The sequence below is a fragment of the Sceloporus occidentalis genome, unplaced genomic scaffold (assembly GCF_023333645.1).
Source record: "Sceloporus occidentalis isolate IW3139 unplaced genomic scaffold, rSceOcc1.0.p SCAF_125, whole genome shotgun sequence".
NCBI classification, from domain to species: Eukaryota; Metazoa; Chordata; class Lepidosauria; order Squamata; family Phrynosomatidae; genus Sceloporus; species Sceloporus occidentalis.
The window spans coordinates 421,620-446,774 of record NW_028317105.1 but is presented as its reverse complement, the minus strand read 5'-3'; the positions used below and the strand labels follow the sequence as shown (position 1 = coordinate 446,774).

Here is a 25,155-nt window from a genome sequence, read left to right as displayed (position 1 = left end):
CCCCCCCCGCCAGACTTCGCTCCCATCCCAAACACGTTCTCCTTATTCTCAAGCACACGGACTCACCTGCTGTGTGGTGACTCTTGCAGATCACGCGGAAAGCGCGTTCGCCGAGTTCTTGAAGTTGAAACGGCTCACGCCAAGCTTGCAGCACTTCGTCCTGTGTTCCATAGCGATGGCGTCAACGACCACCAAGACTGTCGATGGATTAAAAGCCACGCAGCATTTCCTGCGATGCCTCGGCTGCTACGGCAACACTCCTTTCCTCTTCCCCATGTACGGCTTAGGAGAGCTCCCCCAGTGCTTCTGCAGGTGGGTATGGATTATGGCTCGTGCGTCCGGTTGGTTTATGGCCCATGGTAGAGTCTTCCGGGGTTGTTGGTTGCGTCTTGAGAGCCGTTGGTTGTAACTTGGAAGAAAGTGGGCGAGACGTTCACCGCTGGGTCAGCGCCATTTTGTTTTACCCGTGTAAAGTTCCCATTGAAGTCGGTCAGCACAGGGAAACGTTTGCCAGCTTGTGAGGTTTCTGCTGCCAGCCGGGACTCTTTGGTGCTGGACGCTCCAATTGGCACAAGGTGGGACCCACAGGTCAACAAAGCCAATTGCTCCACCAGCCTGTTACTTCTTGGGTTAATATCTGAGAATAAAGTAGTCCTGGGCCATGAAGGGGCTTTGTGCACCCATTCTTCACACCGAGCATCCTTGACTAATGCTGAGCACACTGTCAGCTCTGTATTTCCCTGTCGTTGAGTCCTGTGAGATGGTCTAGGGCGCAGTTTGAAGGTCATCACCTCAGGCAAACCCGTTCTTTGCATCATATCTGTAAGGAACTAAAGTCAAAAGATCGTGGTTTCACAGATGTAATATATCTGCCCGGCACCCTAACATTTACCCGGCCATCGGAATGGTTGGTTTTGTACCGGTCCTGAAAAAGTAGCGAGACGGACCCGGACACTTTGGACTCCGGTCTTGAAAATGTATAATATAATGTAATGAGCGTCTAGCTAGACCACTATTCTGTTTCTGGGTTCGTTTGGTGACATCTGCTAACAAATTGGAATTTTGCGCTGTCGCTTTAAACAACACAAATATCTGATTTTCGATTTAGCCTGAAGATTATATTTTGAGCTCCCGAATGTGACACGTCGATGGGTTTATCGCCTCGCCGATAATGAACAATATTCGCGGACTATTGTTTAGTATGTATACCAGGGTGGTGACTGCGGGGCCAATACATCACGCCGTACAGCTTTTATCACCGGGTTATCAGAATAAGGTGCCGTTTGCCCTGTGATTTCTCACCGTCATCCCGCGGTCCGTTTTAATGTAAACCTCTTAAGCGATTCCAGCAGACAGTTACTCTCGGTGTTCTCATCAAGGCTACTGTTATAAACGGCACGCATGCATATTTATGTGAATGATTCAAAGACATTTGGAAGTCACATCCCCCCGCATTATAAACGTAGCCCTGCATAAACAGAATAATGCTTCGGCTTTGCAAAAATCTCCCGACATTGTTTCACCAATCAGTACGCGCTATGGTGTAAAAGTTTGGGGTCACTTGTTTTTGAAGGAAAAGCAAATATTGTCCATAAATCTTAAATCCAGCGCAGACGGGGTTAATGTTGGGAATGACTATTGTAGCTGGAAACTGCGTTTTTTTAATGGAAGATCTTGATAGGCGTACAGAGGCCCTTTATCACTCCCATCACTCCTTTGCCACTCCCATCGCTCCTGTGTTCCAATGGCCATTTATCACTCCCATCACTCCTGTGTTCCAATGGCCCTTTATCGCTCCCATCACTCCTGTGTTCCAATGGCCATTTATCACTCCCATCACTCCTGTGTTCCAATGGCCATTTATCACTCCCATCACTCCTGTGTTCCAATGTCCTTTTATCACTCCCATCGCTCCTGTGTTCCAATGGCTCTTTATCGCTCCCATCACTCCTGTGTTCCAATGGCCATTTATCGCTCCCATCACTCCTGTGTTCCAATGGCCCTTTATCACTCCCATCACTCCTGTGTTCCAATGGCCCTTTATCGCTCCCATCACTCCTGTGTTCCAATGGCCCTTTATCACTCCCATCACTCCTGTGTTCCAATGGCCCTTTATCGCTCCCATCGCTCCTGTGTTCCAACGGCCCTTTATCACTCCCATCACTCCTGTGTTCCAGTGCCACGTTGTGTTCGCTGATCCAAGTTTAAGTTTAAAAGGCTGATTGATCGTTAGAAATCTCCTTTTGCGATTATGTTACAGAGAGAAATTTCTTAGTTTTCCATAAAAACAGCTGAGTGACCCCAAACTTTTTAATAATAGTTGTTTATTTAAAAAATAACTATGGAATGTACATTTTTTAATTTATCTTACCCTAAAATGTCTCAAAACTAGTGGGTTGGGGGTTTATATGTAATGTAAAGACATTTTACTTTACTGAGGTGGTAAAGTAAAATTAAGCGGAGCAGCCTCCCAGCGGAAGTGGTAAACATGCATGGGATAGACATACGGCTCCTAAATCTAAGACGAGACCAAAGACTTATTCAGGTTGGAGTCTTTCAATTATGAAAATGGGCCGACTAGATGGGGGGCCGAACGGGTCTGATCAGTGGTCCCTGTACTCCCTAGTAGCATGTGGAAGGCTGAAGGATTGGCGGCAATTAATTGCTGCGAAGTCTCTATAACCCGTTGGGTCAGACACCAATCAGAGGGTTTTATACCATCCCGGAACACTGCGGAACTCTGTGTAACTAATACTGTTTCCGTTACCGATTTATTAAAAAAAAAAAGGATCCGTCCGGTTTCCGGCGTTGCCCGTATGGGGTGTTGAAGATCCGTAGCGGCGGAGAAGCGGTCCGTGTTAGTCGGGCTGTTTGTTTGTTTTCTCCCCAGAGGAGCGCGGCTGACTCGGGATAAACATGAAGAAGGTGGGATAATCTATCATTGTGAAGCCCGCTCTCCGCTGATGGATGGATGGATGGATTGTGAAAGTAACTCAATAATCTTCGGGGGTTTTTTTCTTTCTCAGGTTATTCACAGATCAGTGAACATTATCCTTAATAAAGCTAAGGAGCGCTCCTGTGCCCTTGTAGGTTGGGTTTCGAGGGCTCCTGCACGATGAGACGTTTCATTTTGAAAGAAACCTTCCCATATTAAAACAAATAAATCAAAAGCCTATTTCCCGGTGCTGCAGGTGCGCGTGTAACGTGCGCGGAAACACGCTCTGCTTAATGTTATATCAAAGGGGAAAAGAAATAATAAATATCTTGATTAATAATTAAATGTTCGCACGTAAATAATCATAAGAGAGAGAGATCCCCAACATCTATAAAGAGCAGAAATAGATCTGCAGTCAAACAAAGTATCGCTAAGTAAATAAAAAGTGAAAAAAGGTAAAACATTTTTTTTTTAAATGCCTGAGACCACTGCCGCTGAAAATATAAAGTGAAAGACCGTTCACTGCTCCTAGGTAAGAATTGTTAAATTCATTTTAACATATTATTCTTACAAATCAACTGTGCATAGAAGAACAGTATGCGTGGGAACACTAAATAAAACACAACTATGGTGAAAAAATACTATAAGACTGTGTCTTTATTTAAACACTAGTGAAAGGGCAGCCCCTGGGTCTTTATTTAAACACTAGTGAAAGGGCAGCCCCCTGTATCTTTATTTAAACACTAGTGAAAGGGCAGGCCCTGTATATTTATTTAAACACTAGTGAAAGGGCAGCCCCTGTGTCTTTATTTAAACACTAGTGAAAAGGCAGCCCCTGGGTCTTTATTTAAACACTAGTGAAAGGGCAGCCCCCTGTATCTTTATTTAAACACTAGTGAAAGGGCAGGCCCTGTATCTTTATTTAAACACTAGTGAAAGGGCAGCCCCTGTCTTTATTTAAACACTAGTGAAAGGGCAGCCCCTGTGTCTTTATTTAAACACTAGTGAAAGGGCAGCCCCCTGTATCTTTATTTAAACACTAGTGAAAGGGCAGCCCCCTGTATCTTTATTTAAACACTAGTGAAAGGGCAGCCCCCTGTATCTTTATTTAAACACTAGTGAAAGGGCAGGCCCTGTATCTTTATTTAAACACTAGTGAAAGGGCAGCCCCTGTGTCTTTATTTAAACACTAGTGAAAGGGCAGCCCCTGTGTCTTCATTTAAACACTAGTGAAAGGGCAGCCCCTGTATCTTTATTTAAACACTAGTGAAAGGGCAGCTCCCTGTATCTTTATTTAAACACTAGTGAAAGGGCAGCCCCCTGTATCTTTATTTAAACGCTAGTGAAAGGGCAGGCCCTGTATCTTTATTTAAACGCTAGTGAAAGGGCAGGCCCTGTATCTTTATTTAAACGCTAGTGAAAGGGCAGCCCCTGTGTCTTTATTTAAACACTAGTGAAAGGGCAGCCCCATGTATCTTTATTTGAACACTAGTGAAAGGGCAGCCCCCTGTATCTTTATTTGAACGCTAGTGAAAGGGCAGGCCCTGTATCTTTATTTAAACACTAGTGAAAGGGCAGGCCCTGTATCTTTATTTAAACACTAGTGAAAGGGCAGCCCCTGTATCTTTATTTAAACACTAGTGAAAGGGCAGGCCCTTTATCTTTATTTAAACACTAGTGAAAGGGCAGGCCCTGTATCTTTATTTAAACACTAGTGAAAGGGCAGGCCCTGTATCTTTATTTAAACACTAATGAAAGGGCAGGCCCTGTATCTTTATTTAAACACTAGTGAAAGGGCAGGCCCTTTATCTTTATTTAAACACTAGTGAAAGGGCAGGCCCTGTATCTTTATTTAAACACTAGTGAAAGGGCAGGCCCTGTATCTTTATTTAAACACTAGTGAAAGGGCAGGCCCTGTATCTTTATTTAAACACTAATGAAAGGGCAGGCCCTGTATCTTTATTTAAACACTAGTGAAAGGGCAGACCCTGTATCTTTATTTAAACACTAGTGAAAGGGCAGCCCCTGTGTCTTTATTTAAACACTAGTGAAAGGGCAGCCCCTGTGTCTTTATTTAAACACTAGTGATAGGGCAGCCCCCCTGTATCTTGATTTCAGCACTAGTGAAAGGATAGCATAACTAGATGATAAGAATACACCATACCCCCCCCCACACACAATTAAGTGAAATGCATATCGGAGTGTATTTTAATCCATAAATACCGTTATTTGGGTTTATTTAGTGCTCACAGCCTTAAATTGCTTCTTTTTCCAGCACTCCTGGAACAACTCCGTTTAACCCCCGAGTTCTAGAATATAATGACATTTAAAGGGTTAAGTAGAGTCCGTCGGCTTGTTGAAGTCCGCTTTGACTGATCCGAAGTAAATGAAAGTCCCTGAACCCGCCTGAGGCTCCTCCGGCTCTCTCACGCCTTCGGGCGCCTGGCTTCTCTCATCTTCCCCCCGAGGCTCCTCGTGCCGAGCGTTCAGAATTCATTCCGAGGAAACGGAGTTCACGAAAATCTCTATCTTTGTATAGAAAGAAAGCTGGAATCGCGGATTCTCATTCTGTGTGCGTTTAGGAAACGGATCGAGAAAGTAAACTGATCCAAATTATTTATTGCCCTCGCTGGGGTGTTGAGTTAATAAACCTTTACGCCGAAGGCTTAATCGCATAACACAGGAACTGTGTCTATGGCAATGTCCTATCAGTGCTTGCTTTTGCATCACATGACAATTGTTCCCGGCAAAATTATACATACGGCTAAAATTTAGCATGATTAAAGAATCCCTTCCGGCAAAGAATTGGGCGCTCAGCGTCTAACCTGAGCATTTTACAGACCCTTATTGTTTGCACCGCAGGACTGCAAAGCTGCAAATCTTTTTGATTGTAAGCTTCTGTGTACAAGACCCGCTATATAATGAACCTATAATAAGGAAACGTGCATTATTATATGAAAATAGAATATTTACCCCGTTAGGGTGCATAGGAGAGAATACATTGAGAGCATTTGTGGCAACCTATGGCGTAGCACAGGGGTGTCCAAACTGCGGCCCTCCAACTGCTGCAGGACCACATCTCCCATACTCCTCAGCCAGCCCCTTAGCAGAATGAGAGCATTATGGGAGATGTAGTTCTGCAGCAGCTGGAGGGCCGCAGGTAGGACACCCCTGGCGTAGCAGTATTACGTGTAGCAGCTATTAACCCTTTAGCTGCCAGTCTGGGTGTAACCGGAGCAACTGTCTTATAGTCAGTGGCTTTATGCCTATCCCATGCATGGTTTTATTCCCTGACTGTATTAACCACTTCTGCTGGGAGGCTGTTCCACTTATCTACCACCCTCTTGGTAAAGTTAAACTTCCTTAAGTCTCTACACGCTTTATTGCGCTTTTTTTTTTAATGACAACATCCTTAACATCGTAGTTGTAAATACTTTTTTCTTCTTCACCAGTGCAGATAAAACACAGCTGGCTATAATATACGTCTTCGTGGTGCATAACGCGCAGGCTGCTGTGTTCTCTGGGCTCGGCTGGCAATGTCTGCGGCTGGCATGTGTGATTGGCAGCTGAGCGCACTGACCACAGCCTGAACGCGGAGCCTCCACCGCCGACTTCTCAACAGACGCGGGAAGCCCGGAGCCCATTTCTTTCCCATTACATTAGCGTTTAATTAAAGAAAACAACTCGTTGCAGGCATCTACTTTCCGTGGAACATAATGAAGATTTATTTTTGGGAGTGACCTTCACTCTATTAGATGAAACAGTAATCAGCGAAATTAATAGAATAATCAAATTATACGCAAACTCATAAATCATGGCGAGTATCGCTGTCAGGAGTTCAGATATTAATGGGGCCCATTGTTTTGCAGCTGCATTAAAAATTACAGCCGCTGATTCCGGCTTTGATAGGAACCGAAATGGCATTTAAAGGCTGCCGAAGATGGCCCTGGCAGGCCAAACATTTTCACAACTGTTAATTTAGCCGTAATATGATGTGAAGTCGCCGGGGCAAAGTTGAAGCGGAGTGCACGGCGGTCCCTTCTTTCAGCGAAGCTCCGCTCGTCGCCGGTGACAGCCGAGAGTTAATTAGAGCGAGGAATATCGGCTTAAGCGTCTGTCGTTCGGGGGTTAATGGCATCAAAGTCTTACCTGGTAGTCTGGCTACGGACGAAACTCACTCAATGGTCTATTGTGTCCGAGGACGGTGAGTCCTGTACAAGTCCGCCCCGGCGCGGATACTTTAAGTCGCCCCCCTTTCTTCTTGAAAAGGTCACCTGAAGTTAAGGCATCCGTAGAAGCCCCCCGTTAACGTACCCAGGGTCTTTCCCTGGCCTCATATCGATCACAATCGCTGTATGTTTGGGGGATACGTTACACCTCGGCGCTGTCAACACTTCTGCGATGATATCTCCTCGCCGGCCCGGCAGCCTTTCGGTGTAACAAGCAGTCAAGCGTCGGGACTTTTACAAGTTTATTTCCAAGAGCAGACATCTAGAAACCCGATACACAGACACAGGAATCGAGAGTGTTTGAGCGTTACAGCTGTTCTTGTTGAAGATACATTCAAAATAAATAAAGTACGTGTATTTTATGTCCAATCATTTCTCCCTTAAAAAAAAAGTTTAGAAACAAGTAGTTTTTGCCGGCAGGTCGGTCCCATTTGGCCCATCTGGGCCGCCTGTTTTTGTCCTGCTGTAAAAACTCTTAATCAGTCGTTGGTCTCATCAGATTCACGAGCCGTATGGGCTATAACAAGGATGTCCAACCTGTGCCCCCCCCCCAGCTGCTGCAGGACTACATCTCCCATACTCCTCTGCCATCCACAGCTGAAAGAGCATTATGGGAGATGTAGTCCTGCAGCAGCTGGAGGGCCGCAAGTTGGACGCCCCTGGGCTATAAGGATAGGTAGAAGAATTGAACTTGATGGTCTAAGTTACTAAGTTATTCTTATTACTAACCAAGAGGAATAATTTGCGGTCAGCACAGCCATCTCTGCAAATCCAGAATCCCGTTATCGTTTATGGATTTCAATAGCGCCCTCATAGTCCTTGGCGCTGTACAATGACATATGATTATAAATGGGCTTTTTTCCCCTTTTTTTGTTGCAGAATGTGTGCCGTGTTCGGAGGAATCTATTGCCTTCAACATTCCCTGCGGTACCTGGTCGTTGATGAAGAGTCGAACCGGTAAGGCCAAACTAAGTAACCCGCTTTTATTTACACGCGGATCGCGAGGGTCCGTAACCCCCCCCCCCCCCAAAAAAAAATAACCTTCAAAGACCCCGTCGGTATTAATGAGAGATCAACCTTGATTAAAAGTAATTTGTGTATTGGTCCTCGAAAATGAGGAGAGCGGGGCCACACCACAGAGAAGAAATGAGTTTCCCCGCGATGGGACTACAGCTCCTGATCGCCGAGGCTCGGAAGACAAATCGTGTCGGCTGCCGGGGGGCTCCCGGTGAGTGATGTTAGTTTGCCTTCGCGGCCCGTACCCGCTCTAATTGATTTTCATCAGACGACACAAAGCCCTTTGTTATTGCGTTTTTAAAAATGGAGCTCACCTAAAAACCCTCGCGATTAATCTCTGCTGATAATGCCCGTCACTCCAAGGGAAAAGACTTTAATGAGTTTTACGTAAATTGTTGCCATAAACCCGCCTGCGCTGAAGGTCGAATTAACCCCTCCGCCGCCAGAGGGGTTAAGAATTGACGGCAGAACCCCAGCCCCCCCGTCCCGCGTTCTTTGATTAAGGTCAGAGTCCCAGCGCTCTTTCATGTCGGACTCATTTTAAACATTCCGGTTTCCTGGCTCTTTTTATGTTTGCTGAATGGATATTTTGTTCTCCTCCAATTTTTGGTCCAGTATCCATGGCAATAGAAAGAAAAAAAAGAACTAGTTTGGCTACTTTTCAGGGGTATAATTTAAGGAGATGCTGTATAGGTGAGTTGGATTTTGATGGGGGGGCTCCTGCTGGGAACATTGTTGGAATTCCGGGTAAGTGACTTTTTTTCAGATTTGGTTATTAAACACGGATTGAAGTTTTATTACTTTGTAACCCTTCTGCATCATGGGTGGCATTCACGTAACACGTCCTAACCGGTCAAGGCTGCAGCTATAGGTCCCGGGACATCTCTGTGATTTATTTTATTTTTAATTACATTTTTATTTATTTTATTTTATTTTTTTTGCTATTATTAGTCTTCAATAAACAATTGGACAATATATAGCTAACATATCCTTAAATTATTGTACATATTTAATTTCAGTACTTAATAATTCCATGTGTTAAAACTGTGGAGCTTCCCCATAAGTATCTGCTTTATTATTACTGTTTATTGATTTGTATAGCGCCGACATATTCAGCAGCGCTGTACAATAGCTCAACAGGTAGTGAATAACGTAACAATTTGGCCCTGCCGGGATGATCGTACAATCTGGAGGGTTGTAATTTATGCTCCTTTCTTAACTAAACGTGTCTCTCTTAATGCAATTGACCGGATAGAAATATGTTAAACGGCTCATTGCGTTTTAAGGTAATAAACCTTAGATCTTTCGTTTTTATACCTTCCTTCGAACGGTTAATCAGAGGCAAATGCAGAACGTCTACGGCAACATCCTATCAGTGCCTGCTTTTGTGTCACATGACAATTAAGGATTCCTTGAGAAAAAAAAAAATATGAATGAGGCAAAGGGGAAGAGTTCGGGCATTCAGTAGGGATTAAAAAAAATATGTCGCTAATACATAAAAATGTTGAATTCTGAAAATTTGGTGGAAGAGCTCACTTAAAGCAGGTGAAAGCAGCAAACACTTGTGATGAAACCGAATTTAATAATAATTTAATGGGAAATATTTAACTGGGATTAACATGCTGGAGAGACATTTGTTCTGGCCACGAAAGGGTTAAAACCTACAACCTGCAGGAGAAATGTGTATATATATATATATATATAATATAATGAAATATTTTCCTGTTGCCCACCACAAAGCGATTGAAGGAGCGAGGATGTGCATTTTATTTAAGTCAGGATTACAGCCGTGGATCTGGCGGATCCGTCATTACGATGAATGATGAAGTCACGTTCTGTCGCCATCGCAGAAGGTTAATGTTTGTGTTTCGCAGCGGCGTCCCCTATACAAGCGGGGGCGAAATGCTATCACCTACACAATGCCGCCGCTATTTTGTACAGTTTGTAGCAACCCTGATTTTTATTTCCCGCGGAGCCGAAACACATTCCTATCTGTGGATATTAACCCCTTCATGACAAAGCCCGTACATGTACGGGCTCACAATGCATTGCTCTTAGTTGGCTTAAGGACAACCCAAGGGCTTCTCGACTTGGCCTCCTTGACTCATTATTCTGTAGCTTCTATCTATGACCCAGTTTTGGGTCGAGGGGGTAGATTTTGTGGCTTCTGTTGTTTGTTTCACCGAAACCTGAAATGTTGCTGAATGAGAACAAATCAAAATAATATATTTGGGGTATTTTTATTTTGCAGTAATTCTTTACATATCATATATATATATATATATATATATATACGATATATTTTAAGTTTGCCCCACCTTTTGTATTATATTCTTACCAAATAATGCATTTGATGTAAATCCGATTTAAAAAAAGATGCACTAAAGAAGGAAATTAAGATTCAACAAAGGCGTCGATCATCTAAATAAGTGACTTCAAAACTCTTAAGGTCTCGCCTCCGCCCTGGGTACAAAACATCCCTGGTCGAGACAGGGTTAAAAAGAGATACAAATATAGTCTCGATCCCAAAAGGTGACATATACTTTGTCATTTAAGGCCACGCGACGTATAAAAACCTCGGCTCGTCTGTAATTGCCTGCGCGTTAAACGGTAATGAAAACTTTGCCAACAATCTTAAGCAGTTTTAAGTCCGGCTCCTAAATCACGAAGCGTGCCGTTCCAATATCCCCCCCGTTGTCACTTGCCGAGAGAACTCTTCCCGTAGCCACCCTCTAAAAAGATGCATCTCTCCAACTACAAAATACAATAAATTTATATTTCCTTAATAAAAAAATAAAAAAAGGGGTAAATTTACATATTTTGTGCTGAAATATTGCGCGGCGGCTTTGTCAGTGCGAGCGAGTCCATTTCAAGGCTGCTGCCCTTAGTCTATTAGTTTGGATAATGAGGCCTATAAAGTACGTTTATAACTCACGGCGCGGCGACGAGATGCTTCCCGCTCTTCATCCTTTCATCTAAGACGCGTTGAAAGAAGGTCAGCGGGGGGCTGCGTGTGATTCATCGTCCTAACATGGATCGGGATGACAAAGACCTGCTTAAAGTCAGCTCTTACGGGTAACTTAAAGGTGCCATTTGCTTTTTTTTAGGTAAATAGTATTTTTTAGTATATTTGAAAACCTAAACTCTAGCGTTCTGTTTGCCCCGTGGTGTCTTCTGTTCTAGAAGCTCAGAAGACATTGTTGGGCACGTTGTGATGACGGCGTTCCGCTGCGATGTCCCTCTCTTAGGTTTCTCGTGTGTCCCCAACACAAGTTCTCAACGTCTAGGAAATAATACCCATATTAGAGAGATTCTTGATTTCCAGTTTTCTTGTTTTATGTGAATAGCAGATTTGACATATTGGGAAAAAAATATATATATCACCTTAAAATTGAAAGTTTTTAAATTACCGGGTTAATATGTTTTCATGACAGTAATCATGGAGCATTTCACCGCAACACCCTATATTGTTAATCTGTATGGATTTGTATAAGTGTGCGTATGTATGTATATGTGTATATATATATATATCTACACTACCGTTCGATAGTTTGGGGTCATATAACTGTTTTAATAGAAACCAGGGACGTTTCTGGCTGTAACATAATCGCAAAAGGGTTTCTAACCATCAATCAGCCTTTTAAACTTAAACTTGGATCAGCGAAGACAACGTGCCATTGGAACACAGGAGTGATGGGAGTGATAAAGGGCCATTGGAACACAGGAGTTATGGGAGTGATAAAGGGCCATTGGAACACAGGAGTGATGGGAGTGATAAAGGGCCATTGGGACACAGGAGTGATGGGAGTGATAAAGGGCCATTGGAACACAGGAGTGATGGGAGTGATAAAGGGCCATTGGAACACAGGAGTGATGGGAGTGATAAAGGGCCATTGGGACACAGGAGTGATGGGAGTGATAAAGGGCCATTGGAACACAGGAGTGATGGGAGTGATAAAGGGCCATTGGAACACAGGAGTGGTGGGAGTGATAAAGGGCCATTGGAACACAGGAGTGATGGGAGTGATAAAGGGCCATCGGAACACAGGAGTGATGGGAGTGATAAAGGGCCATCGGGACACAGGAGTGATGGGAGTGATAAAGGGCCATTGGGACACAGGAGTGATGGGAGTGATAAAGGGCCATTGGAACACAGGAGTGATGGGAGTGATAAAGGGCCATTGGAACACAGGAGTGATGGGAGTGATAAAGGGCCATTGGAACACAGGAGTGATGGGAGTGATAAAGGGCCATTGGAACACAGGAGTGATGGGAGTGATAAAGAGCCATTGGGACACAGGAGTGATGGGAGTGATAAAGGGCCACTGGAACACAGGAGTGATGGGAGTGATAAAGGGCCATTGGAACACAGGAGTGATGGGAGTGATAAAGGGCCATTGGAACACAGGAGTGATGGGAGTGATAAAGGGCCATTGGAACACAGGAGTGATGGGAGTGATAAAGGGCCTCTGTACGCCTACGAAGAGATTCCATTAAAAATCTGTTTCTTCCTAAGTGTTTGCTCGGTTTGTTTCTCCAGATGTAAAGCTGTGATTGACAGCAGAGGCAAGCAAATCAGCTGCGACTATGTGGTTTTGGAAGACAGTTACCTTTCTTATGACGTTTGTGCAAATGTTTCCTACAAGTAAGTAAAAATAAAATAAATAATACGTCGTGCGAGCTCTGAATATTTCATCAGCTGGAAAACCCACAGCCGTTTCCTTTGTAGATTTCAAATTAAATATATAATAAAATATAAAACAAAATGAATAAACTCCACCACTGTTTTTTCCGTGCCATACATAACCCTGTCTGTGTTGAGCCAGACCACAATATCATATCTGTATGTCCTCAGATACATTAAGTTCTATTAAAAAAGTAAATATTTATAGATTTCTACCATAATTTGCCCTACTTCCTATATTCTTCATATTTATTCTTAATTTTTATTAATTAACAATATATTATGGTATTTTTGGATTTGCTGGATGTGGTTATTTTGCAGCCAAACAAGCGCCGTGGACTTAATTTGTCCGGGATTGTTAATACAAAGCACAGTTTGCGGAATCCTTGGAATAAATAATCTCTAATAAAAACTAGTGAAGCAAAAACTCAGAGCTGTGACCGTCTGCAGGGTCTGGGGGAAGACATTTCCCTTCGCGCCAACCGCTTCCTGTTTTGTCGTAGAGAATCTTCTCGCTAAACAACTGTTCAGGAAGCACCAAGAACAGCAACTTCCCCCAAATACGAGCTGACGTGGTCTTTACGGCTCACGTTAAACATTTTTTCCTCTCTCACGTAGATTTTTAATGGCAGATCAGACCCATTCGGCCCCCTACTAGTCTGCCTGTTATACCGCCTGTAAAGACTCGGACCTTAATCAGTCGTGGGTCTCGTCTTCAGGAGTCATAAGTCTATCCCATGCATGTTTAAATTCCCTCACTGTATTACCCTCTACCACTTCTGCTGGAAGACTGTTCCACTTATCCACCACTCTCTCAGTAAAGTAAATCTTCCTTACATCTAAGCCTCTGACCCTCTAGTTTTAGATTACGGCTTCTTGTTCTAAATGTTTTCTTGTTTCTATCCCATCCTCTCTCTTCTCTCCTCCATATCGGGCGTATTTAGACCCCTCAGTCTATGCTGATAATTTGAATTGCATTTTTTTCTTTCTCTTTTAGGCAGATGTCACGCGCGGTTCTTATCACCGACCGGTCAATACTGAGAGCGGAATCAGATCAGCAGGTAAAACACTTCGCTGCCCCTCACTGCTCACTTTCTACATAGTATGACCTTCTGTTTAAACCCCAAGGTGACGCCGGACACTCGCCACTCAGCAAACAGACACAAACGCTCAGCCGACATTCGCCTTACGAGCGCAATCCGTCCTGAGTATAGAATAGAATGCAGGAGGGGGACGCTTTTTGCTTAAATCACTCTGTTTTTTTATTTTTTTAAAGAAGATACCAGATGGTATCTTTCGAAAAAAAAAGAACTGAAATGTAATCGGCAGGTGAAATAGCTGTAAATATTAGTAAATAATTCAGTGTAATAAGTAGAGCCATACCGCGTACCCCTCGAACAGGAAAAGCAGCCGTGTTTCAGCGGATTAGTAAACCACTTTATAAACGTAATTGATGTGTTTTATATGGCAATGTATTCGCTGAATTTCACAGGAAATTATTTAAAATGTATATTTTAAATAATGTGTATATATATATGTATATGCACCCCGCTTTTGTTAAACTTGCTAAATATTTAACATCACATGACACCTCTCGGAATTAAAAGGCCAACCGGTTCTGTAGAATTCATAGAAAAAATAACTAAATATGTAAATTAGATTTTTTATGTATGTATGTATATATATATGTTTTTGTACGGCAGATCTCCGTTTTGACCGTTCCACCGGAAGCTGAAGGACAGCACCCCATCTCCGTGACCGAACTGTGCTCTTCAACAATGACATGCATGAAGGACACATGTAAGCAGCACATGTAAACATGCTAATAACATGCAGCAGATCTCTGTGTGTTAAGACAGGGGATGTCAAGGTCCGGTCTATGTGTCCAGAAAGTGCCATTTGTCTCTGATTTCACCGTTATCGTTCCCTTTATCAAAACTAATGAAGACCATTTGTGGCAATAAAGTCAGGTTTGAGCCATTTATCATATTGACCTTCGGAAGAGACGACACAATACTCATTAAGGCGTAATTCTAATTGATACGCGTATTTTCTGCGCGGTGACGCTGTACCTGGGCGATGATTTGATGATATTGGATATATTTGTAACCAAAGAATCTGCACAAATTTACAAAAGTGTCTCTTTATATCTATATATATATATAATGTAATTTTAACCAATACTCTTCCAAGTCCAAGTAAGCAAAATGCTTTTTGTGATGCTTCCTTTATATTAAATGCTGTTTGGATAATGCCTACAAGAACGGCCCAGTTGACCTTGTATAATGCATAATTTAACATCTAATGAGACTTAAGACATCTCACTGATTGAACTATACATTATACAGGGTCAACCAAGCTCCATCCTGTAGCCGATACTCACAGAGGTTGGCTCTTCATGATGTATAATGAAGTCAAGGAGTGGAAACCCTCATGAAAACCGCTTATAAAGGTGAATTCTCCATTAAGCCGATGACTTGTGGACTTCACTCGCCGGTATCTTGGGTTTGACAAGCTCTTCAGTTGAGTTCCCATTTAAAAGCTGAGCTGTTGGCGAGTTCTCACCCTCGTTGGGTGGTTCCGGATCACGTTCTTTCCTGCTCTGTAAGTACGATCATCGTTCTAGATTTTCCATTGAGATGCTTTGTACAGATTCATTAAGGTTGTGGGATTCCAGAATCTTTCATAGCATCGCACCCCGCAGAGCCTTCAGCCGGCCGCATGTCTTATCTTACTACGGCACGTTCCTCCAGACTGCGCAGATCTATTCGGGGACTTGTTTTAAGAGCAACTACTCTAAAGCAATGATCACAGTGAACAAAGAAAAATCTAATTTCATCCAGACCTGTCGTTTTTCCAAAGCCGGATCTGTGCGCTTGATACCGGGACGCGTAATTATTGCTCCCTGCTCCCTACTTTGCCTTAGTTTTATTGCACTTCCTCGGAACCTTTACGCTTTTACTTCGTTACAAATAAAAAACTAAGCCAAACAAAAAAATTGTTCTATTTCTCAAAGAATTGCAGACTTGGAGTCAGTCGATCCCTTTATAGTCTTTGTGCTTAGAGTTTAAAGCTCAATGTCAGATGTAATCGTCATTCCCGCAGAGTTCTGTGGCATACAGATACCGTACAGATACTCTTCTATATTCCCTTTTAAAACGAATATCTGGCATCAGCTGAGTTCTTTCCTGATCTCTTCTGTTTTAAATAAAAGGGGGGAAGGCAGTTTAAAGCCAGCCAAGAATTTGCATGGCGAACATACGTCAGAATTAGACTTAAGAAACGCGGTTTAGTCTAATTTTGGTAGCTTCCCCCCTTCCTAAAATTTATTGTTGATTTGACTTGGATGGCACTTTGTTTCCCGTCGCTAGAAGCTGGATTTTCCAACAAATGCGTTTATAATATGGATTTAACATAAATAAGGTAATTACTAGACTTGTGCATTCAGATTCGTACATTTTAATTTTAACAAAATTCCAATTTTGGCAATTCGCATTCATGGCTGAAAAAAGGAGGGTCTCTATGAAACTAACAAAAACAAAGCAGAGAGTTTGGAATTTTTGTTTGCATTTCGTTTTTCGTTTTTTCTCACTCACACTTACTCTCACGCTCTCTCACACCCTCATTCACGCTCTCACACCCTCATTCACGCTCTCACACCCTCATTCACACTCTCTCACACCCTCATTCACACTGTCTCCCTACTTTTCCACCGACCACTTCCGCAGGACAAACAGCAGATGCATTTCACCTGTTTTTGTAGCAATTGCTCCAAATTTAGCATTTCAATATCGCCCTTGATAAATACTGTTCTATGTGTTTTTGAGGTTTAACCACATAAAGGCGTCAGCCTTTCTGTGTATGTTTTTGGGTCACGTGACAAGTAAGTGTTCCTGGCAAAGTTAAGGAGGAATACATGATAAAACAAACTCCTGTCTGCAGAGTAGGTGGAACGACAACTTAACCCCATGACGTACCAGGCACGTCATGGGTCTTCAACTGTACGTTTTTTTGTGACGGTTTTTTCATTGGTCTTAAGGGTTTAATAGCACTTTATGTTAACAACCTCCCAGCATATAATAAGTGAGCCTTTCATTGTAGTCAAAGTCTTACTGCGCTATGGCCGTACTATGTTCAGTTTACCACTCTGGACCCCAAGCTGGTTAGCGGCACAATCCCCCCCCCCCCCGCAGTCTTTTTGCTCCGTACTCAAGACACTCGCTGTCAATCACTCCACCCGTCTGCACTTTGTTTTTGCAAAAGTATTCAACCAAGGAAAAAAAAAAATTCGATTCAGCCCAATTCGAGCAGCCGTCCCCGTTCCATAAATCGCACCTTGTTTTCTTTACTTCATTAGCTGCAAATGAGATCTGAGTGAATGATTTCCCCTTCAAACAATTGCTTAAGATAAATACACAAATACATCTTGCTTTTGATCATGCCGCGGGAATGACAGACGCATAATCGGTATGGCAGCTGAGTGGAACCAAACTCCTTCACTTGCCCTAAAAATTGAGACTCTTAATGATGGAATCGTGGATGGGCCTCATCGCTCTTCCTCCCCGGGAGAATTACCTGAAGACAAATGTTGGCAAGTGCCGTAACTAATGCAGCTATACCTAAGTAAATCAAACATAATCAGACTATACGCTGATGAGTTCTTATGACTCCGTCATACCCCGAAATGATAATAGAGAGCCTTATATTGAAAATAAATGATGAGAGCTTTGATGATTTTATAACTGGCTGGAGCAAAAATCTATAAAAATCTATTTTAATTCAATTAGCCCTCCTTTAATGTTTCTTTTTAATGATGTGTTTTTCATCCGTTGGAGAATTTATGAATATATTAAAATGTTTGCGAGGCTTCGGATACGTACGTATGAAATTAGTGAGATCGCTTTGCTGTCACCTACAGTAATGCAGCTCTCTGGAACTTTTATCGGAATCTATATCTATATAATATCATTTCACGTGCGCAAAAAAAGTTCTCTTTTAATAAAGTTACAACTATCATAATTTCGCCTTATAAAGTTATGAAATATTTCTGCAATATTGCTGGAGCGAGTTTTTTTTTTTTTTTTAAATTGGTTTTTATTTAATGTAAAGAATCCTGAAAAAAAGATTAGAACCCATTAATATATAAACTATATTGAATTTCGTATACCTGTAAGCCGGTTTGCCTAAGAGTCTGCAGTAGACGTGGACGAATTGGACACATTTTTCTCTTCTCTTTTTTCTCTGAGAATGTAATTCTTTCCCCCCCCTCACCCCCTTTTCCCTCTCTCTCCTCCCCCCTCACCCCCTTTTTCCTCTCTCTCCCCCTCTCTCTCTCTCCCCCCTCCCACCCCCTCTCATCCCCTCCCTCCCACCCCCTCTCATCCCCTCCCTCCCACCCCCTCTCATCCCCTCCCTCCCACCCCCTCTCATCCCCTCCCTCCCACCCCCTCTCATCCCCTCCCTCCCACCCCCTCTCTCCCCCTCCCTCTCTCCCCCTCCCTCTCTCCCCCTCCCTCTCCCTTTCTCTTCACTATATAAATACGACTAATTTACAACAAAAATTCTGAGCTTTCTCTTTAGTTTTCGTTTGTCTTATTCAGCATACACCCCTCATTTTTGGACATTTGTGCAAATGCACACAATTGAGAAAATGTGTTATTCAGACGAATCCGAATACACAAGTCCAGCATGCGACACGCAAGCAACCCAAATCTAGAGTGCCAAACCTTTGCGTGTGTTATTTGCCATTTATGTGGGTCTTGCACAGGATGGAATGGGTGAAATGATTTTTTTTTATGCAGGTTAAATTCCGTCCCCCCATAGTTTTTAGACGTCCCAGACTCTGCCGGACGTAAGACTTTTGTAACTATATTCAGCATTACAAACCTCCGAATGCTACCGAACGCTTCCAAAAAAATAATGATTTAATCAGGATAAATGCAAAAACGCTGATGTGTTGTCGACGTTGAAAAAAGTATCTTACATTATTTTTTGGGGTAGATTTTTATTTAATTAAACCTCCAGAGATACGATCTGCTGGTGGTTATTTGCTTAACACGCTAGAGGCATGTAGATGGCGTCTTCAAGACCCTATCCTCTTAAGGGGGGTTTTGGTCAGAGATGGGTTAACAACCCACTAGTGTCTTGTAATTTAGAAATAATGGGATATAATTGATCTAAGCAGGTGGGGAGTATTCTCCCCCGTGGGGCTTCCCACTCCGAGGGTTACCCTGAAGTACGTGTGAGCGAGCGGGGTAATTGTCCGGTGGCAGAATACACAAACCCCTCTGTCTCCAAGCCCGGCTCGGATTACCGCACCAAACCGGTCGAGACTAATTATTATTAAACTTGAAAAGGAGATTGTACCTTTTGTTAAGTCTTTGATCTTTTATAAGAAAGGAAGATCCAGTTCATTAAAAAGTTTGAGGAGTTGCGTGCCGGCCTTTTGAGATCTAATACTTCTTTGATTACCAATAACAAACTACGGCCATGCAGAAAGTTCCTTTTGAAGACGTAGAGCGATACATTTTTTCTTCTTGTTGTCTCTTATAGTATCTGTAATTATATGAGCTGTTTCTTTGGTCTTAAAAAATGTATAAATATATATTAATATAGGGACTAAAGTCACAAACGTCTCGCTATTTTATTATTATTATTATCCTTTATTTATATAGCGCCAACAGTTTACGCAGCGCTTAATACAATACATAAATTCAAGGGATATGACAAGACAAGAATTGACAGACTAAGACAAACCGATACATTTGGTGGAGAGAGCCCTGCTCGCAAGCTTACAATCTAGAGGGAAATGGGGTAGAAGGTGCTTGAAAGGGAAGAGAGTAAAGAGTGCTGTGGCAGCTGTCTCATTATGTGACTTCTGAGTAGAATAAATCATGTTATGGAAATCACTCATTTATGAGCTTTATTTAATGGCGATTTTCTTTGGTTCCCATTAAGATGTTCGAACTTGATAAAATGTTCTTTCAGATCTGGCCCATCTGACGTGTTCCTCCAGCAAGACGACTGCCAGAGAAGATCTGGAGCCGGTGGTGCAGAAGTTATTTACGCTGGATGCCGACCCCGACAAAGGTAAACCGCGTGGACACGATGGCATCCTGTTGGAAATAATCTTAAACTTCTAATCATTGTCAATTTGTGGACACGTTGGGTTACGTAACCTATGGTGAAGAGCACAACCGATGGGGTCCAGTTTTCTTCTCAGGTTCCTTGGAAGCCATACGACGGGACTTTTTCTTGCAACTGGGGAATGTCTGATTTTCTGCCCTTCTCACCCAAGCTCCTAAGTCATCCATGTCATGGAAACTCAAGATAGCTTTGCAACCATGTGTTTCCAAGTGGTCCTCGAGTCTCACTCCCAAGCTCCGAGGTGGAACACTTATGTTCTGCTTTGGTTGTCGGGTTATGGTCTGATTGGACTGCATATGGGCAGCAGTAGAGAAACTAGACTTAGAAGGGAGATTAAATATTAATATAATAATATATAGATCAGCATTATGCAATAAATATATTGACGCGCCGTCTGGTTTTAGTGACTAACAGCTTCCATAATGCTTTGAGCTTAGTCTTGCACCTCCAGTATCATGAAGATGTTTCCTCTGCATGGGACTCTCGTGTTATTCTTTCCTCGTTGTGTCCACTTAATGTTTGTGTTGATACGAGCTCCGACGTCCGGTTGAGTTACCGGGAGCACCCAGTGCGGTTCGATGTTCCAAAGTATGTTAAGACATTTCCTATTAGACCCCACGGGCTTTCACAAGCGCTAGCTAAAGCATGACGTATTGTTCTAAAGACAGCTCGGATTCCTTTTCCAGAATAAGCAGACGCGTCCTCGGAAGCACCGAGACACTGAACTGCTAGTTTTCCCCGACACATAAGTCCTTTTATCATCAGGATGAGGTAGTGGTCGTATTTTAATTAAAATGTCAGAACAAATACTGTCGGAGTTATCGAAAATGAATCATCAGATAAAGCGAGCGCTGGTCCATGGCAGGTCATGGAGGCAAAGTCACCTGCCGGTGTGGACTTCATCCATTTTCCTGCTAGGTGACGGAGAAGTCACTTCACCGGCCTTATGAACTTTTTAAGGTTTCTTTGGAATGGCGTTTCGCATTTTGTCTGGAGGCCGGTTGTTCACAGGCTGTTGGATTTAATTAGCATTTTGAAAAGAGCCGTTCTTAATAATTAGCAGATTTTTTCAATTCTATATTATGACATCTTTCTCTAAACGTGAATTAAAATATATTTTTTTTTCTTCTTCTAGAACTTTAGTTTTACATTTCTAATGCTCTTTTTTTCCTTACTTGCTGCCCCAAAAAATATCTTACCAAACCATATCTTGATAATCTTTTCAAAAATATTGTAATAACGTGTTTCCATTTTTTATATTTATTTTAACAATTTCAATCAGTGTGTATGTGTGTGTGTGTGTGTGTGTGTGTGTGTGTATTTATGTGTGTGTGTGATGCACAAGGTAACTAGGTGTTATCCTACCTTTGCATCCAAACGCAGTATCCTCGCTACACATTTGCCCCCCCTGTCCCTCCCCAGGCAGGTGCTTTTTATTTATTTTAACTTTAATGTGCATTCTTCATTGGTGGCAGTGATGGGATCGCCTTGGGGAAGGGGAGCAACGGCTACCAGACCAGTCCAGATTATCCAAACAGGACTAGTCTGACTTAGGTCAGCCCACTACGGGAGACGGGACATTACTGGGGTCACGGAACCCAATGCGATGTAACCCCAAGTCGGGCTGTGAGAGAGAGTGTGTACGTACATACACAAGGGGTCGGGAGCTACTTGGCTTTATGTGACCCCCGGGTTAAAAAAAATGGCCAGCCAACCCTTTAAATGGCCATTAGACTGTTCTTTAATGGTTTTGTGGTAGTCGGTATACACGAACTGCGTGATACATTGTGTCCCGTCCTACAGAAATTCTTCCTGACGCCGTGACTTCCCTGTATACTGAGAGCTCCGAATGCTTTGCGGAGTGTGAGGGTATCAGAGGGTTCTTCGTGTAAATGTAATTCACCTTCTTCATGCTTTATTCAGTTACTTAACTATATCGTTTGGAGGCACGGGTTGATGAAGCCGAGCCTTCTATACGTTCACTATACCGTATAGATTAGCGTATTCATGTTGCAGTCCGTTTCTCTGTAAGATGCTGTATCTTTAAAGCCTGTTAAAGGAAGTACTTTGTGCCGAAAAGCCTCTCATCTGTTTAGTGGAATCCATTAGTCCCCGGTGTCTCTCCTATCATGTTTATTACCATCCTCTGACATTTGTCTTAATGACTTCCTTGACATTTCAGCTTGACACCTTGTTCATGTCCCTTATATCATGGCAATAATACAAACGCGTTGTATCCCTCTGCAGTTTCCTCTATACATTGGTTAAAATAAGAAAAATGTATATTTATGTGATCATATTGCTCGTTTCTTGCCGGTAGACAAATGTGAGACGTTCTAAAATAAAATTAAAAAAAAATAATCCAAGGGAACAACAGCCTTCCACGTCCCAGCGCTGAGTTGATGTACACAGGGTTTTACTGCATAAGTGCTTCAACCAGGTTATTATTTCCTGGGGGTTTATTAAAAGTGCAGAATGAGCCTGTTTTAACCCAAAATTAAATGTTCTTCGATTTTCCGGCAGGTGGCTACTGTGCCCGGTATCTGCAGACGTTTGTGTCCATCCACCACCATTGCAGCCGGGTTCAGGCTCTGACGTGCTCCTAGCATGCTAGCCAGGTTGGGGTCTCATGGTCATCCTAGGGGGCAATAAGGCAAAAGGACCTTGTCTATCCATTAAAAATTAACTTTTTCTACCTAGCTCAAACGAGAAGCGCTCACCATACCAAGATTACGTTTTTACAGCCTGGCTTCTAGGCTACATTCCGGAACAGAATTCTGGAGAACTTGCTGAAGGCCGTTGGTTCGTTGGCTCATTCCACATTTCTCTACTAGGACAATGTGCCAGAGAAGCCAGTCCATTTATATGCAAACCTTAGTGATCATCCATAATGGTAATATACCGGTATTTGGCCATGGCTTTAGAAATCAGACCCCAGATAGCCAGGCTTAGCAGCTGGAATTTTAACGCATGGGACAGGGCTATGGCTCCTGAATCTAAGACGAGACCAACGACCGGTGGGGTCTTGTTTGCCGTCGGGTCCTATGAGTAGTAAATGAGTTCATCCCAGTAAAGGCAAAGCAACTACGGGTAAAATCCAAGATTTAACGAGCCGAGCCCAGATCAGTGGACGTGAACCCCAACTAGCCAAACAGTCTCTAAATTTTACGAGCGCATTCTAGTTTTTTTTTAGGCTGTTCGTGATTTAAATCTGCATTTTATTCTGAAAAAGAAATAAAAAAAAATAAAAAAGCGGCGTATTCCTTAGAACTCCCTTTGCCGGTGTGCCGGTATTTAATCGCCTGTACTTACTCCAGATTTTTAATAGGAATTAAAGCGACTAACACGATAGCAAACCGTACAGAATATTCAAGCTCATTAAGCGCATTACTTTTTTTTTTTTTTTTATACTTCCCAATATTTTCAAGGCAGATTAACTATACAAGGAGCCGGTTTACTGCGGTGCCGGACGGGTAACGTAGGAACGCCTGCGCGCCGAGGCTGCTTTGATCATGAAATAGAGCGGTAATGAAACTAGTCGAGCCGAGCTTTAACGCGCTGGGTATTAATGTATTGTTCTCTTCATTAATTTTACTGTGTTTGTCGGAGGCTGTATGAAGGGTTGCCCGAGCTACCATTCATTGCATGGGATATAACTCGCGGAGGTGCCGTGTTCACGCAAAAAAAAAATGGCTACTAACATTTTTGTGGAATTTTGGACCGATCCCTGTGCATCGCTTTTGTGGCTTTCTAATATTTTCTACGGCTCCCCCCGTTACGCAGTTACTGAGCTCTCTCTTTTTCCCCCCCCTCTCTAGATTGCGAAGGGGAGACAGTCGAGAAGCCGAGGGTTCTCTGGGCTCTCTACTTCAACATGAGAGATTCTTCGGCCGTGGAGCGCCAGTCCTACGCCGGGCTTCCCGCAAACGTGTACGTTTGCAGTGGCCCAGATCCGAGCTTTGGCAATGACCATGCCATCCGTCAGGTGAGGAGGTCTAGATTTCTTCGTCGTTCTCTTCGTTGGGATCAAGAGGACCTCGCTGCGCTTTGTGAAGCCCACCTACATTTAGAAGGCAAACTTCAAATGGAAATTATTGTTGGCTTTTAAAAATGTCCTTTAATGGACTCATTAAAAAAAAACAACCAGCAGGCTTTATGTGTAAAATGTGATTCTGGTGGAAACTTAAAAAATAAATAGTTCTATCACCCTAGTAGCCAATGGTATGGTCCAGTCGTTACATTACATTTATATTATATTCCACCATTACTTTGATGATAAGATGGCGCCTTAAACTATGACCCGCCTTGGTTTTTTTGTACGTCATTCTGTATTTTTTAGTCTTTTCTTAATTGCAATCCAGTTATGGAAAGTTAAAATTTTAAAAAAGTTCTTGAAAAACAGTTAAAATCGCAAATATGTCTTTAAAATGCATATACAGATTTAGCTCTTTTGGGGATGTTTTTAACCCTTCTAAACTGTGAAAACAGCATGATTATCCATCATGTCTTTACAGCGAAAAGGTTTTTATACCGTTGGCTCTGATCCTGCCACGTCGTGGTATCACTGAATTTCATACACAGCTGGGTGCTATTGGCCATAGCCCAACTTATGCACTTTATAAAGTTACGAGGGAGTCTGGGTCAGATTGTTTAATTTTTCTTTTTTCTTTTTTTATTCTAAATACTGAATACGCACATGTTTCTTCTATAGGCAGAGAACATTTTCCACGGGCTGTATCCCACTGAGGAGTTTTGCCCACCCGCTCCAAACCCAGAAGACATTATATACGAAAGCGATTGCCTCCCGCAAGACTCCGGAGAATCCAGCGCTGTCCAAATTGAGTCCAAAGAAGAAACCTCCCTTGAGAGTGAAAAGGGAGCAGAGATTGTGGGAGACGCAGAAGAGCCGGAGACGGAATAGTTATTTTGGGATTTTATGCTGGTGACCGATGTACAGATCACGTTCCCACCGCCTGTACCGATTCCAAGGGCTGCTGGTTCTTCCCAACATTGAATGCAGTTAATCAGGAAAAACTCTGGCTAATGAATGTATCGTGCGACATTGCCTGCAGGTGTCTTTAAAGTGCCCTCGTTTGTTTCGGGGATATGCCTGTTGTATTCTCAAGTTTACATATTGCTTAAAT

At 42.7% G+C, this 25,155-nt stretch overlaps 1 protein-coding gene across 1 annotated transcript in view; it reads left to right on the top strand.

The window, feature by feature from the left end:
- The window catches only part of LOC149281984 (rab proteins geranylgeranyltransferase component A 1-like), a 43,393-nt gene extending 18,461 nt beyond the window's left edge, over positions 1-24,932 (top strand). The window contains exons 8-15 of the mRNA XM_089498742.1: positions 90-312; positions 8,044-8,121; positions 12,722-12,826; positions 13,863-13,926; positions 14,569-14,665; positions 19,853-19,954; positions 23,830-23,996; positions 24,723-24,932. Of these exons, the coding sequence (XP_089354868.1) occupies positions 90-312; positions 8,044-8,121; positions 12,722-12,826; positions 13,863-13,926; positions 14,569-14,665; positions 19,853-19,954; positions 23,830-23,996; positions 24,723-24,932 (1,046 nt within the window). The remainder of the gene's footprint in view (positions 1-89; positions 313-8,043; positions 8,122-12,721; positions 12,827-13,862; positions 13,927-14,568; positions 14,666-19,852; positions 19,955-23,829; positions 23,997-24,722) is intronic.
- The last annotated feature ends 223 nt before the right edge of the window (positions 24,933-25,155 follow it).